Source organism: Brachypodium distachyon, chromosome 2 (assembly GCF_000005505.3).
Source record: "Brachypodium distachyon strain Bd21 chromosome 2, Brachypodium_distachyon_v3.0, whole genome shotgun sequence".
NCBI lineage: Eukaryota > Viridiplantae > Streptophyta > Magnoliopsida > Poales > Poaceae > Brachypodium > Brachypodium distachyon.
Window position 1 is genome coordinate 23,085,141 of NC_016132.3, and position 18,430 is coordinate 23,103,570.

Genomic DNA, 18,430 nt, shown 5'->3' on the forward strand with positions numbered 1-18,430 from the left:
CGGTGGCGCGCCGTGAGCGAAGCTCAATACTGCCTCTGGACCTCTGAACCATGTCGGGGCCAGGAAAACGTTGTTGATCTAGCATCCGATAAGTCGCCGGTCGGAGCCAAAAAATGCCGGTGACAGTCATCTGAGAAACAAACCACTGTCCCGGAGAAAAGACGACGAAGAACGTTGGATGACCATCCCAGATCCGGCCAAACAGATCTGAGAAGACCTAGCCACACTAACTCCATGACGAGGTAAAAATTGACCGAGCCTCGCCGATCGTAAAAGGAACTAATAAACCGAGACATGCAGACTACCTACAAAACACAAACACAAATCTAGATCCACCACTTCAGAAGAGCAGCAACCAACCACCCCATACTCCTCAATGACACAGGTGAGATCGCCGTTCACGAGGTGCATGAGGAGTTGGAAAAATCTTATTCTTGACCTGCGCAGTGCCACCATCACCACCATAGCGCCGCTGCCGATTGACCAAACCCCAACCTTTGAATATGGACTGTAGCACCAAGCGTAGAGGAGAGACAGAGACTTTCTTGCCGATTGGCCGTAGGGCTGGCCGGCCGGGAGACAAGATGAGATATGGAGGGTTGGCACTGGGTCTTTTTTTTTCCTTTCTGTAGCAAAACTATTCCACCATATCGAGAGGCCGTGTATTGCCATCCGATATGATGGTATGCTCGACTACGACCTGATACGTGGCCTAAAGGACTAGCGTCTTGAAGCCGTAGTCAAACCCCTAAATCGATTTGAAGAACTTGACACCAGATCTCGTCAATGCACAATCATGGCAAGAAACCCTAACATCACCACCCTAAGGGGGCAAAAGGAATCTACGTTGATGCTCCATGGATTAACTCTTGGGGAATCGGGGTACAGAAGACCATCTCGACGATGAAACACCATCATCCGCCAAGTGCTACCCAGTACCCACATGAAAACCACACCATCTTTCACATGTCTTCGGACAGTACGAAGCACCACCAGAATGAGGCTAAGATGGTACAAAGCATTGCCATCGTCTCGCCAACGCTGATCTTTGACGAATCTCTCTCCTCTTCCCTTTTCCAAATCAATAATTATTCAACAAATAAGAGTAAACTAATTAGCTTTGTGTCGCTGACAAAATAAACGAAATACACTACTCCCTCTTTTCAAATATACAAGGCCATCACAGAACTTTGTGATAATTAATTAAACAAATAATATTTAATACGGATATAAAAACATATCAGACGATATCCTTTTGAATCAATGATATTACTTCTCATATCAATAACAATTAAATAAATATTATTTGCTCCCTCAACAAAACAATTATTTGCGAGCCAAGGGTCCCACATTCACTGGTCCCTACATTTCACATGGCCGGCCAGCCGGTCCCCCGGGCGTGTCACCTACGGCATGTCCCCACCTAGTATTGTCCAGGGGGGCCCATACCCCAGCCTCTGCCATTCTCGCTGGTCTGCGTCGTCACGTGACCGCAGCCCACTCCGTCCGTTTCCCGTTCTCCTGCTACTACTAGTGCTGGAGGCGCTCTCGCTGTCAGTCACGCGGCGTAGACAGAGACAGAGAGAGTAGACTGACCGAGTCCCTCCACTCCATCGAGTCTACATATGTTGCTTTCGCAGATCACCGGCCAGCGTCGGCACGGCCAGCCCAGCCACGCGCGCAGCGACGGCTGCTGGTCGCTGTCTCGCACGAACGGGGCCCCGAAGCCGCACGCGCACGGGTATACTACTCATCAAGTACCTGGGCCCAATTACCCAAACGTGTCCATGGGTCTTAAGGCTTAAGCAACATCCATTCCCAATCTGGCCAGCTGATTGTTGCCAACCTTTTATTACCGCGTTGAGCGAATTTGGAAAGTAATAAATTCAAGATTTTCAAGGCCAGCGGAGCTTGATCGTGCATGTGAACCGAAACCGAAGCCAAACTATACGACGGCGACGCGCCAATTAAACGCGGCCGCTTCCGCTCCCTATCGGAGCAGAGCCCAAGCATTTAACTGTAGCGGTGCGCGGTGGAGAACTACGCGACGCGGCGCCCTCAGACATTCTTCTCCCCCACAACACAACGCGCATTTGTCCAACGGAGCTCTTTGTCTAACGTCTCTCGTGTCTCTCTCGTCGCTTCTTCGCCCGGCCAGAGGTTTCTCCTTCGCTGGAAGGAAAAATTTAAGGTTCTTGAGGGGAGGCGAGATATGGCGAAGGCGGAGGGGGAGGCGGCGGCGCTGGAGTTCACGCCGACGTGGATCGTGGCGGCGATCTGCTCGCTCATCGTGCTCATCTCCCTCGTCGCCGAGCGGCTCATCCACTACCTTGGCAAGGTATTGTTACTCAATTTCGAACGCCCCGTGCGCGTGCTTGATTTAAGCTACAGCCGTTTGCCGTTTCACTTATCTCTGGCTGATCTTTTTGCTGCCATTCCGTGGATTTCCATCCCCGGTCCCCATCCTGGTGGTATCCGTGCCCATTGGATTGACTTTGCTGGTTTTGGGGTGCAGACGTTCAAGAAGAAGAACCAGAAGCCGCTCTACGAGGCCATCCTCAAGGTCAAAGAAGGTACGAGTAATTACTAAATTCCTCCCGAAATAGTTTCAGCTTCCGCTTCATCTTTCGCCCTGCTTCATGGTTCGATAGCCAATAACTGGAGGATTTCTGTCATTTTCACGGAATCGTGGTTGTGCAAAAAGCGCATCTTTATTGCCCCACCTGTCCTGCTCCAGGGGTTATTGGGTGGGTGCGGCCCCTGCTGAGAGGAGTCTTTCGTCCAACCGCTCTCCTGCAAAAGGGGGTCAAAAAAGCTAGGATTTCCGTCTTCACTTTTTTTGACCCTGTGTAGCTCGAGATTGGGGACTGTTCATCTTCCATGGTGTATCTACTAATATATCATCAACTGTTCTTTGGTGTACTGCAGAGCTGATGCTTCTTGGGTTCATCTCCCTGCTGCTGACGGTGTTCCAGGGGATGATCCAGGACACCTGCATTCGTCCTAGCTGGACAGTCCACATGCTGCCATGCCAAAGGGAGGAGGAGGTGGAGTCCACCAAGGAGCATTCTGTTACGGCCCACATCATTGGCAGAATCGGGAGGCGTCTGCTCAGTGATGGAGCCGCGGGAGCCGAGCATTGCCGTAAGAAGGTGATTGGACCGTGCTATTGTTCATACTATTCCAGATTGGTTTGATTTCTGTTGCGAGCTGTGGTTATCTGTTTTCTAGGTGAAAGCTAGTGTAACAAAAGTTAGTTGGACTTGTGAACATGTCCGGATAGAGACCATTGTGGTTTTTGAGCATGCAAGCACTTAGTACTCCGGGGACTTGCATTAGCTAGCGTGCCACAAGTTGGTTTGGATCGACCAAACAGACAGCGCCACTGGGACACCCTTTTGTTATTGCTGTGGTATTTTCCAATCTGAGGATTTGGTGAAGCGACGCTGTTCTCTCTTGCTTTGTACATTTTCTCACTGACTATTAAATGCAACACTAGACACTTTGGACAATACCATGTCGAAGTAGTGAGCATGACAACCGGGTAGTGCAAAGCACCCATTGGCAGACAAGGATAGTCGGTCAGTTTAATGACGTTTTTTAAGATTGGGTAGGTCGGCTGACCCTGTTAGATAGTCTAATTCATAGTGCTGTTTAACTTACAAAGAGAAATGAATGTGTTGTTAAATTGATTGCCACGTTCGAATGCCTCTGCTCCAAGTGTTTTCACAGCCTGTTGATTCTTAGCATGTTCCTAGGCTAAAAGAATGAACGTTATAATATCTGAATTATTTCTATCTTACATATACCTCTCCCACCTCTTCAGTATTAAATAATGTTCAGTGGTCATCATGCAAATTCAGTAATCTTCAGATCTTCTGATCTAATTCTGTATATGAACTCCCATATTATTTTAACAGGGAAAAGTTCCATTGATGTCCCTTGAAGCTATACATCAGTTGCATATTTTCATATTTGTGTTGGCTATTACGCATGTTGTCTTCAGTGTTACGACAATGCTCTTAGGAGGTGCAAAGGTAAGCCACTTGTGAGTTCTGTGTGCATTAGCCATAGAATTCTGCATGCTCTGATAAGCCGATTTTACTGTGTTTCTTACTCAGATACATCAATGGAAACAGTGGGAGGATACAATTCAGAAAGATACTGCAGGAAACGGTACTAGAGCCTTGCTTGTAGTTCATCATTAGTACAATGTCACTCATCATTTGCTCGTTGATAGCCATTTTTTGCTCCCATAAATTTAAATTGATTATATTGTGTGGAGATAAAGAAGCCTTTTTTTAGAACTACCATATTTATGACAGGATGATAATTTTGTATTAAACTGCAGGGCCTAAGAAGGTGACCCGTGTACATCAATTTGAATTTATCAAAGAACATTTCAAGGGCATTGGCAAAGATTCCAGAATATTGAGTTGGATAGTAAGCAACCATGAGCTCTGCTATCAGATATCTTAGTTTTGGTGTGCAATTGCATGTATTATATTAGTAAAGTTTCCTATGCTATATGAAACTATTGTGTGCACTTATGTCTTTATTTTTATCATCTTGGGTTAATACTGAAAGTATTTACTAAGTATTGCTGAACTAATTAACCTTTTCCGTTTCCCATTCAGCATTGATTTTTTAAGCAGTTCTATGGATCAGTAGGTAAATCTGACTATGAAACCTTTTCCTTTTCCCATTCAGCATTGTTTTTTTAAGCAGTTCTATGGATCAGTAGGTAAATCTGACTATGAAACCATGCGTCGGGGTTTTATCATGGTAAGCATCAGCTCGTAATAAGCTAACCTAGTGTTCTTTCCTTGTCTGAGAATATGGTCATTTTGGACTGCAGACTCACTGCCGTGGAAACCTCAAATTTGATTTCCATAAATACATGCTGAGGGTTTTAGAGGCTGATTTTAAGAAAGTAGTTGGCATAAGGTAATAAGGGCACACATGTTTGTATTTATCTATATATTTATATAATTCCAAGCTAGTGCCCTATGCAAGTTAACTTAACCATGCAGTGTTTATTTTTCTCTAGCTGGTACTTGTGGGTCTTCGTGGTGATCTTTCTGTTGCTGAACGTTAATGGTAAGTCTCAGTACGATCAGTCTGAAAAGCACTTCTATATCTGGAAATGCAATTTGGCTGCCAGGAGCACATGCTCCCAGGTGAAGAAAATAATATTTTTACCGCTAATTTTTTACAAACAGTCACACATGTCAATGTTCAAGTCTTCCATATGCGTGCAATTTTTTATGTGCAAGAGTTTGAGAACTGTGCAAAAAAGACAAATTTGGTACTAACAAGTTTGCCATTCACTTTTCAGAGCACTGAAATTTGTTATTTTTGTTTAGGACAAAGAATTTTTCATTTTTTCATGAAATTTTACTGGCATATGAAAGATTCAAATATATATTTTTTGGATTTTACTGTTCATCTTGGGTGCATGTGAACCCGGGAGCCAAAACGCCCTCTCAGTAATATCTCTATTTTCCTGTACAACCCCTTTGCCGAAGCTGTTTCTGTTCCTTTGAACAGGCAGCTAGGTACAGCAGTAATCTGTGTTTGAAAACAACGGTTTCAGAATTTAAGAAGTCTGGTTCCAAACACTTGTTGGAAGAAACGAACATCAAATGTAAAGTATGACCTGTTTTCAAATTAAAAACATTGGATCAGATTTTCTTTTAACAGTTATGCTGATAACAGGTAAAAAAAAAATCTGAACCTGCCATGTCAAGGTTTTGTTCTGTAAAAGGTTTAGGCTGAACCTGTCATGTTACATTTTTGTTCTGTAAAATGGTTTCCTAAACCTTGCCAGTAATATTTCAGGATTTAAGATTCTCTTATCTTACAGCACATTTTACTAATATGCAGGATGGCACACATACTTTTGGATTGCATTCATCCCTCTCCTTGTAAGTGCATACATATACCAATACAGTTTTCTCTTTAAAGATCGGTTAGAAGGATAGTTGGTGGTGTGGCATCATATCATGACATAAAGTTCATCACGAACCCCTTAAACTTTGATTACACTACAAGCTAAAACCCAGGAACCTTGAAATGCTAGTTTTCTCCAAGACATTATGAAGCATCCTGCAGAAATATCAACCATCCATCGAACATCGTGTGACGAGTATGGACTATGTGCTTACTGGACACTTCTCAATTCTCCTGGCAGCTTCTGTTAGCTGTTGGCACCAAGCTGGAGCATGTCATAGCTCAGTTAGCCCATGATGTAGCTGAGAAGCACTCGGCAATCGAGGGTGATTTGATTGTAAAACCATCAGATGACCATTTCTGGTTTGGGAGGCCAAGGATTATCCTCTTCCTAATCCACTTCATTCTCTTCCAGAACTCATTTGAGATTGCATTCTTCTTCTGGATACTGGTAAGCACCGTGTGGCGGGTACCACTTGTTGATTGCATTCAGTTATGATTCAATGACTGATCACAGCATTGTTTTACCCTACCTCATTTATAGACTACTTATGGATTCAACTCCTGCATCATGGGGCAAGTTGGTTTCATTGTGCCAAGGCTTGTCATTGGGTATGTCACACGCATTTCCAGTTTCATCTCCATTTAGAAAAGCTGGATATGAATTTGTCGGTCCATTGACTCCCCAATCCAAATACCCTTTTACTTGCAGGCTCATTATTCAACTTCTCTGCAGCTACAGCACCCTACCTCTATATGCAATTGTAACACAGGTGTGTCAATATCTCAATATTGTAAAATTTGCGGTGCAGCTACAGCACCCTGCCTCTATATGCAATCAACACTGACTATTAATGCATACTTTCCTCTCTTTTTGCACAAAGATGGGGAGCTTCTACAAGAAGGAGATCTTCAACGATCATGTGCAGCAGGGTGTCCTGGGTTGGGCTCAGAAGGTTAAGATGAGAAAGGGGTTGAAGGAGGGCAATGCCACAGCCGGACTGACGAACACCGTTGATTCAGCAGGGCCTTCTGTAAAGATCGAAATGATGAAACGAGCAGGGCGGGAAGGCAATGATGCCGGTGAAATCATAGAGTGATGCGGTGACTAGATAGATTTTACATTTATTCCTTGAATGCTGTGTCTTTTGGTGCTGCAGTGATGCCGCTTATTCATGTGCTATCATTTCGTAGATAGATTTACATTTACTCCTTGTGGCCGTACAAAAGTGTATACAGAAGGAATGAAAGATTAGCAGTAACAAACCATATCGGTCTCGACCGGTAAAAAAAGTCGGTCCAAAAGTTAGTTTAATCTTAAAAGGTTGCAAGAAAAGATGGAACGCTCTCACAATGCTTGATTGTCTGCAGGATCTTTAAGAATGTTGCCAAGAACCGACCGATCTTGCTCCGTTGCATTCTAGACAATGTCGCTACTTGTGAACAAACAAGCCACCCTGAAAAGATTCAGAAAACCATTTTCATGGCCTACTTCAGTATGATCTATCTTTATGATCCGTTGGCTTGCACAAAAGCAAATGATCAAATTTCCCCAACTTTTCTCTGCCCTGCTCATCCGCTAGCTGCTTTCTCTAGTTACTGACTAGCACATAACGTGCTCTACGGATTAAAAACATATTTAAAGAGAATGCTATATTATTATTTAATTATTATCATCAATCACATAATTCATATTTGTTGTATTCATCTTAATAATTTATGCCAACTCAAAAAGTGATGTAAAAAAACAAGTGACGTAGTCCGGAAGTCGCCACTAATTAAGTTTTTACAAGAGTATAAAGATAGCGAGCTCAAAAGAGTACTCCGCTGAAATGGAAAAAGGTCTTTGTGCAATCATCTTGATATGTGGGCAATTCTGCAGAAAGAACGTGGGCATAAAAGACTAGAGGAGAGAGTGCGGATGCTTAAGCAGGTGATTGCTGAAGCTTTAGATGGGCACCTGCCATCAAGAGGATTGCGGCGATCGAGCTGAAGATGTTTCTGTTTCTTTTGCTTCAGCAGTTGGAATTTTAAGCTGTTTTGTGGCGGAAGCTTGTCTGTTTTTACCTGGACCTGTATGATCTGTACGCTTGGTTTTTCGTTTCAACTTTTGCTGTAGAACTGTTGGCGATTTCTTAAATGAAAATCGGTTTGGAGGCCCCGCTGTTTCAAAAAAAAAAAGAAGGAAAAAAAAGTGCCCTGCTCGCTTCGTTACTTTTTTTACGAGCCCAAGCTGCCCAGGAGTGGGCCCGAACCCTCAAGCTGTTTTAACAGACCTTGCCCGCCAGCCTGGGATTATGCAAACAGTTCTTCGCTGTGGTATCAGGAATATAGACTTGCAGATCCAAACTGATACCACCTCCATCCGGAAATAAGTGACTTGGATTTGTATAAAAATTGAAATCACTTGTTTCCGGACGGAGGGAGTATTATTCCAAGAAGAAACCAGGTCGGCAAAATTATAAATAAATAGAATCAGGAAGTTCATGGCGACCCTGCCCACTCTTGCATCTTTTGGCTGATTACAGGAACTGGTGTAAAAGTAAAGTTGTGATATGCACATACATAGAACCATGAAGTTCATGGCGACCATGCCCACTTTTTGCACCATTCGTCTGATTACTGAACTAGTAAATCACAATAGTCCAATCATCTTGAATCAGACATTTTTTTTCATACTGCTGCACCAAATATAGACCATTTTTTATGGTTTGTCCTGCGGTGTGCCCCAAGGAAGAGTGTTTCTCGACAAGTGAAGTGACCTGATATATACAATCTAGTATTCTTCAGCAGCACTAGCAGCACTCAAGTCGACGCTAAGATCAACAGTCTGAAATGAGAAATTGGGTAGAGTTAAAATGAGTAGAGGTTAATCATTAGTCAGCACCATGTGTCCCTAGATATGCCACCGTGTGCTTTCTATCTTTCATGCACCACAAGTACACCGACTTGCAAGGTGGCTGCTCAATTAGATTTTAAAACATGGCAGCCATGTTTTAAGCAAATGCCATGTTTTATAATCTAATTGAGCAGCAACCTTACAAGTCTGTACTTGTGGTGCAACTTACTTTTTGTGAAAAAAAAGTGGTGCAACTTACTCCCTACTATTCTCTCCAATCCACAATAAGTGTCGCTGATTTAGAACAACTTTGTATTAAATCAGCGACACTTATTATGGATCGGAGGGAGTATTTAGCAAACCAAACAGCAGAACGCCCGAACTGGAGAGTGCGAGCAAGGTATTTACTCAATAATGAAGTGCACTCGTAGTTAGCTACAACTAACATAAAGAAGCATTGCAGATTTCAGAAGGAAATTTAGATGAATCATATGTTACCTTTCCGGTGATCATCGTGTACATGTTAAGAACGTCTGTCACAGTTGTCTCAAAATGTGTGGTAGCATCGTAGCTCTGCATTGGGGAAAAACACTGTTGTAAACATCTGACGGTCTAAAATAGCGAAAATTAATGTACTCCCTCCGACCGGTATTACTTGTCTCAAATTTGCCCAAATACGGATGTATCTACGTGTAAAAAGCGTCTAGATACATGTAATATTTCGACAAGTAATTCCGCCCGGAGGGAGTATCATTTTCTTATTATATACTGCAGAAGTTACCGTAGAGATGAAGCAATTATCAAGAGATGGTTCGTTCACTGGTTCATATCTGTCATACATATCAAAAAATAGCTCGTCTATTGGACCAAGTAGATCAACTCCAGGCATCAACTCGGACCGTATATCATCACTCTCTGCTTCTGTAGAAACAAATGCAATGAACTTCCCTTTTGGTGCGACGTTGTGAGTGTATGAGCAACAGAAGATGTACCTAACAAGAAAACGCCAATAGGAATAACATGAGATGAGGCTTGTGTAACCATTCAATCAAGCGCTGAGCGAAAAATCTAATCATTCATAAATAAAAAACTGTTTGGGGTTGAAACAAAAAGGCCTCACATATCTGACTTGCGTCCAAGTTGTTTCTGTGGCAAAATAATCTGGACTGAGTGGGCATCTGTATTTGGGATTGGATGGCTCATAATAGCAATTGCGCGTGCAACTTTGCCGATCTTCCTGACCTGTTAATTAACGGACAAAGGTAAAACAACAGCATCTGGAAGCAACGTCTAACAAATGCACAAGATGAGGTTGTAGGCGATATGAACTTCTCAAGAAGATAAAAAGGCAAAATTAAACTAAATGTGCTTCTGTTATATTAAATATTCACCTTGTTGGTCAAGTATGAAGGATCACAGACAACTTTTTTGCATTTTGCAGTTTCACCTTCTGATGTAACACCACACACTTTTCCTTCCATATCGAACTCAACCTACATGAATCGGGTGGCACAGGTGAAAAAGAGCGATCTGTTTGTATCCAGATTATGCGAGTTACTAATAGGCAGGTGATAAAGAATACCTTGCACTCAGGCTTATTTAACATGTAAGTACCACCATAAACAGCACTTAGACGTGCAAAAGCCTGAGGGATAAGAAAAACATTGTAATATATGAGCATCTTAATAACATGGTATGGGCAGCATGACAAGTAAAGGAATAGGAGACTGGAAATTGACTGACCTGTGGCAGCTCACCCAGCCCATATAGTGGATAAATGTATGGCGATAACCCTTGAAAACGGGCAAGAGACTCAGAATATAACTAAAAGCAGATGAAGGTAAAATTTAATTGAACTCCATGAAACAGGCATAAAAAAAACAGTGACATGACTAAAAGGAAAAGCAATGGAAGGGACTGGATTATGAATAATTGACAATTACATTTACATTAACAAACCTGCACCATATACCAGAGCTTTTATTAAGACTTACTTTCATCCTTTTCACAGTATCAAGTGCTGGTTCATTGAGGTGACGATCGTCCCTATGTAGAGCAAGCGCATGGCCGATGAAATCCACTGTATCATCACTTAAACCATGTTTTCTGAGGAAAAAAAAACACGGAAAAAGATTGTTATTTTTGTGCAGAAAGGGATAAGAGCAACCACAGAAAAAGCGCTTTCATAATATTTGGAACGTTGAAGGCCAATCATGATGTATTCTGCAAGGCAACAATTTCCTTCAATATTTTTTCACAAAATGAAATGGATTGCTGTTAGAAGACAGCAACAATATTGATCAGGAGAACTACTGCTGCAAGCTATGAGAGAAGCAAAAAGGTATATTGAAGTACGTGAACGTCTATAATAGGGAAGATGCAGGGTATGTTTGGATGGTGACCAAACTCTACCCTACCAAAATTTTGGTCATTGACCAAGATTTGGTCCTTCTTTGGATGAAAAGCGAACTTTATGGCAAGCCAATGCCCCACTACCAACTCTAGTTCATTTTTCTTGCCAAAATTGGCCAACTCATGGGCTACCAAAACCATCAGCAATATTTGTTAAACAATTTTCTACGAGGAAACTGAAAAGCTGCAATAGAACGATATTGATACATGCAGCTCACACCAATTTGTATGCTTCCGTACTTGCTTTGCTTGAAATGGTTATCGTTCATATGCATGGGTGCCAAGCATTGTTAGCTACCTCGAGAAAACTATAAATCGGTCTAATCCGACCTCTCAGACAACACTGGGATTAACCAGCCCAAACTGGTCGGAGACTTTGAGCATTGAATTGTTTATTAGTGACATTACTGATGAAGCAATGGATACAATGCAGCAAGCATTGATGCACTCACGTTATCAATTCTTTAGTTGTCAGCACCGTAAGGTCCAATCCCTTATGTGTTTTTGGATCAGCTTCATTGTAATCTTGGACATAAATGAAGAAATTCCTTGCTCTGCGTTTCTCCAAAAGGCCCATCAAAGGAGACTTCAGAGCCTCCATGTCAGTCGCAGGAACCTTGTAAATCTGATTGAACATGATAACAGAAACAAGATGAGTTGTACATCTAGTATAGGATCAGACTACAATAGATCTAACAACATATGGAAGATACGGGATATGACTTGTCGATGAAAAAACAACAAAAGGGATTACACAAACTGGGATGCGTTTACCTTCCCTTTGCTGAAGACGAAGCTCCCATCAACAGCTTTGAATGATAAATACTTGGTTACATCAGTGTGAATGAGGGTTCGAACCAGTGTCCCATTTGCCATCATAAACTGACAAAAGAAACATTTTCAGATAATCAACAAACAAACATAAATCTGGACAGCCACTTTATAGGGTTGTTTTCCCTTGATAATTTCACGAGATTTTCATATTTTGTTGAATCAGCGAATCACTACATTAATAACATAAATAAGCTCCACATACTTCTCATCAAGATAAAACAATGCACAATCATTAGGCTTTGTTTGGGTCAACGTCACAAACATTGGTGGCGAAGATGTGCTATAAAAATAGATTTGTGCGAGAAGAGGCTGTTGCACCTTTGGAACCATGTCTACATTGTAATCTCTGCTTGCGCCTAGATGTGCCGGGGGCTTATCTTCCCCTCTAAACCTCTTCCAGAGCTGTTCCAAAAAGAGAATCCAAAATCATGGTTAATATAAACTACAGAAGTGCTGCCAACATAAACTAAAGGAAATGGGTACTAATGTGTACTAGGCTACTAGCATTAAATTCCTTGACAAGTGGGCCAACAGATCTAGAACCTCCAGCATTTAAATAAATTCATTGGAATTGCTAACCTGGTTAAGGTTGAGCGAAGTGGAATCACCGCCGTAGTAGTCATTTCTATCCATATGTAACACCTGCAACATGAGTACATGACACATGAAACCCAGGATATCTCCCCTTTCCACTATTAACATAATGGAAATACAAAAGCGTTTCGCAGTCGCACAGCAGATTAAGAGTGAGGGAACGAGGGAGGAGAAAGACCAGAAACTACGCGGGCAGGAAACCTACTGACCAGGCCCTGCAATCAGGACCGGACTATAGAACGAAAACCTGCCCCTATCCTACAGCCCTAACACAGGAGTTACAATGAGTACATGACACATACATGAGTAGTCTTTTTTATCCATATCCAACACCTCCGGCTCCAACATTACTAGATTTGTGCCTCCGAATGCAAGTACTTTTAAAGAGGTGCATACCAAGGCACAAGAGCTATTCAAGATCCTTTTTTTTCTCGAACACGCCTCGCGGCGTGTCATTTTCATTAAGAAGGAAGCGCAAGAAGCGCGAGTACAAACAAAGGCAACAAAAGGCGAGACCCAACGGGCTCAAAACAAAAAGAGAGAGAACGGAAAAAAAGGCCAAAGCCACTATACAGGGAGAGAGGAAAGTCCTAAGTCCGGAGGACCGCATGGACAAATCTCACGAGATTTTCATATTTTGTTGAATTAGTGGGTAACTGCGTAGCGTGCCATATGTGTGGGTAAAAAAAAGGCCAAAGCGACTATTCAAGATCCTGGCTCAGAACAAATCAAGTCATATGTGTGGGTAACTGCATAGCGTGCCATTAGCACTGGAGTAGTGGGTGATTAATAAAGCTCTTAAGGTGCCTCAAAATCCATGCTTTGCACCCTTTTTTTTGAGAAAACGCAAAGCTTGCATCTCGATGCATTGATAGAAAGAATGTAGTTGGAAGCCCAATAACAGGCCGAGACAACTGAACACTCAAGACAAGACGACGACCAACGGTCGCTAGACAGACATCACAACCAAACAACCTCAGGCCTAGATGCCGACCACACAAACGTACAGGATGCTTTGCACCTTTTCGGATAGCATAAGAGCATTAATATTTTCTCCATTTGCCTCCTGACAGCTATGGCTCCAACTAGCAGGATGCCCCTCTATTGCCGCGTTCTCCGGAGACATCACACATGCCCCCTGAGCCCACACAGAAGTTAATCTTCATGCACCTTGGGTTTGCCAGGCCTGGTAAAAAGAAGTTTTTGCTGCTTCATGTCTGATTTTCTTGATGACCTATACTTACAGGATAGATGATGGAAGTCAGGGAGCTGCAGCGGCGCATCATCATTATTTCTCAATCCCTCAAGATCAGTGATTCTCAACTAGTAAGCGATTATTAAGCCATTTGCTTAATTCTCATAAAAATTGTTTAGCCTATTTCTTTGGGGTTTCGTTAATTTGTTGCTTGTGATCAAAACTGAGACGTATATTGATTACACATAATATACCATCTGGGTATAGCACATATGTGTTCCCAGTACCTCAGGACTCGCGTTACTCACTAAAATAAACATCTATATACTCAAAAGACAATAATATTCTACTCCAGAACTCATATTAATCTATTCCATAAGACTACATCCTACCCCAAAAAAGCTGCATAAGGTTACCTTTTCAAATTTATGTTGCATATCTTTACCTTTCAAATTCCACTACACATATCTTTTTCAGATAAATAACATAATTAATTAATAAGTATGATTATTAAATTGCCACAGTTAAGGGAGAGAACAGTCAATGATGCTCGGACAAAAATTATCAGAGATTCATATTATCAGTTTTTTATATGTTGCTATAGTATCATAATTTGAACCATACATGCTACTTTTTGCCCAACAAATAATTTTATTGCAAAACACCTTAAACTTATCTCCATAAATATTATAGTACACCAAATACCAAAATATTGGCATGCCACACTTCAAAAAGAATTTATGCATGCAACATATCTATAGCATTATCTAAACATTCTCCGATGCAACGCGTGGGAGAGACCTATTTCCTTTTCATCTTATTATCTTGTCCGATAAAATCCTCCTAACAAACTCACATCCATGTTTATTCTAATCCTCACCAGGAGAATACTTATAAGTACTAATAACTTTCTTCAAACTCAAGGAGTTATATATAAACATTTTTTATAATTTTTTTGTGTTGAGCCAAATGGTTGGAACATGTCTGCACAGAGCGACCAAAAGAAGCACTCCATTGGACAGTGGCCTAGACATGCCTCACTTTCCGTTTTCTCCTGTCCAGTGACTTTCTTCCATCTCCCTTTCCCGCCTTTTGCTACGACCATGGGCGCTGCTGCTCTTCTCTTGTCGTCATAAGAATGATTGGCCTTCTATCCTTGCCTTATCTGTTGCTGTTGCTCAACTTTCGCGTTGACTAAATCAAGCTTGAACCGGAGCAAGGGCATTTGCAAGAGGCGTGCAGCTCCACCGCAAGCACCAGAGAGGTGACGACAGCAAGCCTCCGCTTTGCAGTCGATGCCCACAGTGATTCTAATTCAGGAAAGTCCATGTGGCTTGTGGGCATTGGAGATTGTGGTGGCTCCAAAGTTTTACGAGCTTCTGGAGGTCTGTGCCAAGAATTCTCAAAGATCTTGCATCCCTCCATTTCATTTGCCGTGCGAACTTTTCTGGTTTATTGCTAATCTTCTTTGCTTACAACATGCCTTTTTCACTTGTGCAACAGTGAGCATCACGGTTATTACAAACAATGAGCATCACAATTTTGAATCAAATTTCACTTGATGCAATGACATGTTCTTTATTGCGCCTTGTATTTTGTTTGTTGCAAATTTTCAGCAAAATGTTACGTGTGTGTCTTTATTTGTTGCAGTGGTGGGCATGTTTTTCCTTTCACAAGGAGTGTCATGGATTAAGGATCAAAGAGCCCATCTCATATCGAGCACCCAACCCCTAGTAGCCGTGAAAGATTCGATCATGTTCCATGGAGAACCAGGCATGCTGCTAGTATTAATTACTGGCAACAAGATAGCATCCAACCCAACAATGCATGGGACCCAGCTTGGGTGAAGTTACTTCATGTAACTTCACTGAATCCTTCCCCCAATGCATGACTAACAGTGTCTACTTCGAGTGTATAGTCCAAGCAAGCTTTCATGATCATGCTCAAGCTCAGAATTTAATACCAACAAGACACAAGCTCAGCTCCAACTCAAGCAAGGCTAGTGGGCAGGTTCAAGGTCGACTTGCTTGACAACTTACTTCCACGGTTGAAAAACTCAATATGCTGTTCGTCTTCCCAGTATAATTTATAGCAGCAGACTAACTAGTATTTACAATCAACATGAAGAACCAGGCCAGTAAAATCTTAAGCTTGGACAAAGCAACACTCGCTGTCTCGCTGGCGTCACTGGGCAGGTACACAAATTTCTCCTTTCCTCCCAGGTATTGAATAGAAAATCAAGCGAACAGGCCACATCTGCAAATCCAGATAGGGCACCGCGGCTACGACCTCTAGATAATTAGACCTCACGCAGCTCAGAAACCCACAAAATCGGCGAATCAATTACTGGCCCGTTTGATCGAATAAGGTAAGATCAGTACAGTACTGGTACAAACTAAGGGTTTATCTATCACGCGCAGCACTGCGGGATGTACAAGGTGACGCGCTCCAGTGACCTAATCCAGCCTGGGCAAGCGAAGCAAGATACAGTAGGAAACAGCGGCTGGAATTGGGGGACGCGAAATCCAAGCATGGAAGAGACGAATCGTAGGCGTAATAGGCGAGACAGGGGTGGAGAGCGATCGATCGGTGACTCACCTTGAGGCCGTCGACGGAGAGGAGGCCGCTGAGGATGCACTCCTTCAGCCCTGTGCCCAGCACGATCACATCGTACTCCTCATCCATGGCGGCAGCCTCTGGACGGCAGAGCTAAGGACGGCAGCACGGAGGAGGTGATGCGGCGGCGGTGGAGAGAAGTGGAGTTGACAAAAGCAGCGTTTGGGGATCCGGAAGAAGTTGGATGCGCTGGCAGAGAACACGGACCGTCGCTTTCGCGTGCACGTCCTCGGACAGGGGATTATTTGCCGAGCGATTTTTCGCTTTGGATGCTTCCTTTCTTTTTTAGAACATCGCCCATAGCTTATTATTCCATCGACGATAATATATCCGATTGAACACGCTCAATCAGAAAATTTCAGTAAAGAGAGCAAGAGACTTATCTAAAAAGAGAGCCGCACGAGCATACGAATGTGCAGCCTTATTGCAAGTTCTCCTAGCAAAACACAAACTAAAACCCTGAAAAACGGAGACTCAAGAGTTCATCTCTCTAACAATGTGGCCACACAAGGACCTATCTGTACCAACTCGATCACAAGCATTCACAATCACCTGGCAATCAGTTTCTATCACAATGCGCTGCCATCCTTCCACCTTGGCCAGACTCATAGCATCGCGGCAAGCAAGTGGTTCAGCCACAGCCGGATCAATTATAAAATCATACCTCTGGCATTCAGCGTACAGGAATTTTTCATTAGCGTCACGTGCAACCACGCCTGTATCTACGACCCTCCGTTGTACACCCATCGCTCCATCAGTGTTCAACTTGATCCATCCGGCCGACGGTCTGGACCACTTCGGCACATCCCGCACCACTGGCAGGGTATCTTCAAGGGGAATCTGAAGCGAGTTAATGAGCTCCGCCACCAATTTCATTGATCGCATCGGTTGATACTTCACTTCACCATGAGAGTAGGCATTCCAGCTATTCCAAATCGCCCACATGACTAAGACTGAGATCGCCGCATCCCGTCTTGGCAAAATTGCACTATCAAGGATATCCTTCGACCACGTCGTCGGGTGCAGCCGTGGTAAGCGAAACTCAAAGGTCTCATCCGCCGCCCGCCAGAATTGTTTGGCATGTTCACAGATAGTCAAAGCATGAAGCAGCTACTCACCGCTCATCCCACATAACGGGCAGCTACTCAAAACCGCAATATGGCGACGAGGCAGCTCCCCACCAGCAGGGAGCAAGTTCTTCACCACCCTCCACCAGAAAACACGAATCTTTGGCATAACTTTCAGTTTCCAGAGAGCTTTCCAGGTACTTTCATCGTCAGACGAAGACCCTGACTCAAACATCGAGTTTCCTTGCAGGTTCACAAGTTCCTTGTAGGCCGACCTAACCGAGAAAATCCCAGTCTTATCTCACGCCCAAGCCCAGAAATCAGGCTGCAATGATCGAGGCCTTGGCATGCTCATAATAGTGATGGCATCCAGCAGGAAAAACACCCGATTAATCTTCTCAGCATCCCATTGCGTGTAATTCTCCACCAACAAATCAGAAACAAATTGAACTGGCTCATCTGACATCCGCCCAAGCGGCTTCATGGTAGCAACACCATCAATCCATCTGTCATGCCAAATCTCTGAAGTCCGACCATCACCGATACGTCGGATCAGTCCTCGTTTCAGAACATCACGGCCTTTCATTATAGCTTTCCAAGTAGTCGATGCGCCCTGAGGACACGACGCTGTCAAAACATCTTTATATCTACCCAGTCCTGGCCCGATGACGAGATTGAGGTATTTAAGATTTCTGTCTAGGACAAGGAAAATCAAGTTTTCGCCGGTAGAGATATTAATACGTTCCCCATATTGAAAGCTAAAATGGGTTGCACCTGTTCAAATACTTAGAGAAATTTCCCATTAGCAAAGTCAGAAAATACTATGCAGTACCACAAGTTTGGTACGACAAATTATATGAAAAAAAATTCTCAATGTATTTGTTTATAGAAAGCCTAGTCCGAGTCACGTTGGGACATTGG

At 43.0% G+C, this 18,430-nt stretch overlaps 2 protein-coding genes across 3 annotated transcripts; one reads left to right on the top strand and one right to left on the bottom strand.

The window, feature by feature from the left end:
- Positions 1 to 1,998: 1,998 nt before the first annotated feature.
- On the top strand, positions 1,999 to 7,288 carry LOC100830319 (MLO-like protein 1). 2 transcript variants are annotated; one of them, XM_024459113.1, is made up of 14 exons: positions 1,999 to 2,338; positions 2,516 to 2,573; positions 2,929 to 3,152; positions 3,921 to 4,037; positions 4,122 to 4,176; positions 4,352 to 4,362; positions 4,711 to 4,785; positions 4,859 to 4,947; positions 5,051 to 5,100; positions 5,887 to 5,927; positions 6,194 to 6,403; positions 6,497 to 6,564; positions 6,665 to 6,725; positions 6,837 to 7,288. In XM_024459113.1, exons 1-14 carry the CDS (start codon positions 2,213 to 2,215, stop codon positions 7,050 to 7,052), a joined length of 1,401 nt encoding a protein of 466 aa, XP_024314881.1. In that variant the 5' UTR covers positions 1,999 to 2,212; the 3' UTR covers positions 7,053 to 7,288. The 2 variants fall into 2 exon arrangements, with proteins under 2 accessions (XP_024314881.1, XP_003568437.1); XM_003568389.4 differs by having other exon boundaries at positions 2,005 to 2,338; positions 4,352 to 4,443.
- Positions 7,289 to 8,402: 1,114 nt separating this feature from the next.
- On the bottom strand, positions 8,403 to 16,689 carry LOC100830624 (guanosine nucleotide diphosphate dissociation inhibitor 1). Its single transcript, XM_003568390.4, has 13 exons — positions 16,425 to 16,689; positions 12,617 to 12,679; positions 12,356 to 12,439; positions 11,978 to 12,085; positions 11,656 to 11,828; positions 10,786 to 10,897; positions 10,535 to 10,615; positions 10,374 to 10,436; positions 10,183 to 10,284; positions 9,912 to 10,033; positions 9,573 to 9,783; positions 9,290 to 9,364; positions 8,403 to 8,782 (listed from the first exon to the last, which is right to left on the bottom strand). The coding sequence occupies exons 1-13, from the start codon at positions 16,509 to 16,511 to the stop codon at positions 8,729 to 8,731; spliced, it is 1,335 nt and encodes a 444-aa protein (XP_003568438.1). The 5' UTR covers positions 16,512 to 16,689; the 3' UTR covers positions 8,403 to 8,728.
- Positions 16,690 to 18,430: the final 1,741 nt, after the last annotated feature.

Bases quoted from the DNA above. Each gene is read 5' to 3' on its own strand.
- LOC100830624 (XM_003568390.4), bottom strand. From the start codon at position 16,511: ATGGATGAGGAGTACGATGTGATCGTGCTGGGCACAGGGCTGAAGGAG. The intron at 11,829-11,977 runs GTAAACGCATCC...ATGTTCAATCAG, and splicing joins TCGTCTTCAGCAAAGGGAAG to ATTTACAAGGTTCCTGCGAC. The intron at 10,285-10,373 runs GTATTCTTTATC...CGATTCATGTAG, and splicing joins TAAATAAGCCTGAGTGCAAG to GTTGAGTTCGATATGGAAGG.
- LOC100830319 (XM_003568389.4), top strand. From the start codon at position 2,213: ATGGCGAAGGCGGAGGGGGAGGCGGCGGCGCTGGAGTTCACGCCGACG. The intron at 2,339-2,515 runs GTATTGTTACTC...TTTGGGGTGCAG, and splicing joins TCATCCACTACCTTGGCAAG to ACGTTCAAGAAGAAGAACCA. The intron at 3,153-3,920 runs GTGATTGGACCG...TTATTTTAACAG, and splicing joins CCGAGCATTGCCGTAAGAAG to GGAAAAGTTCCATTGATGTC.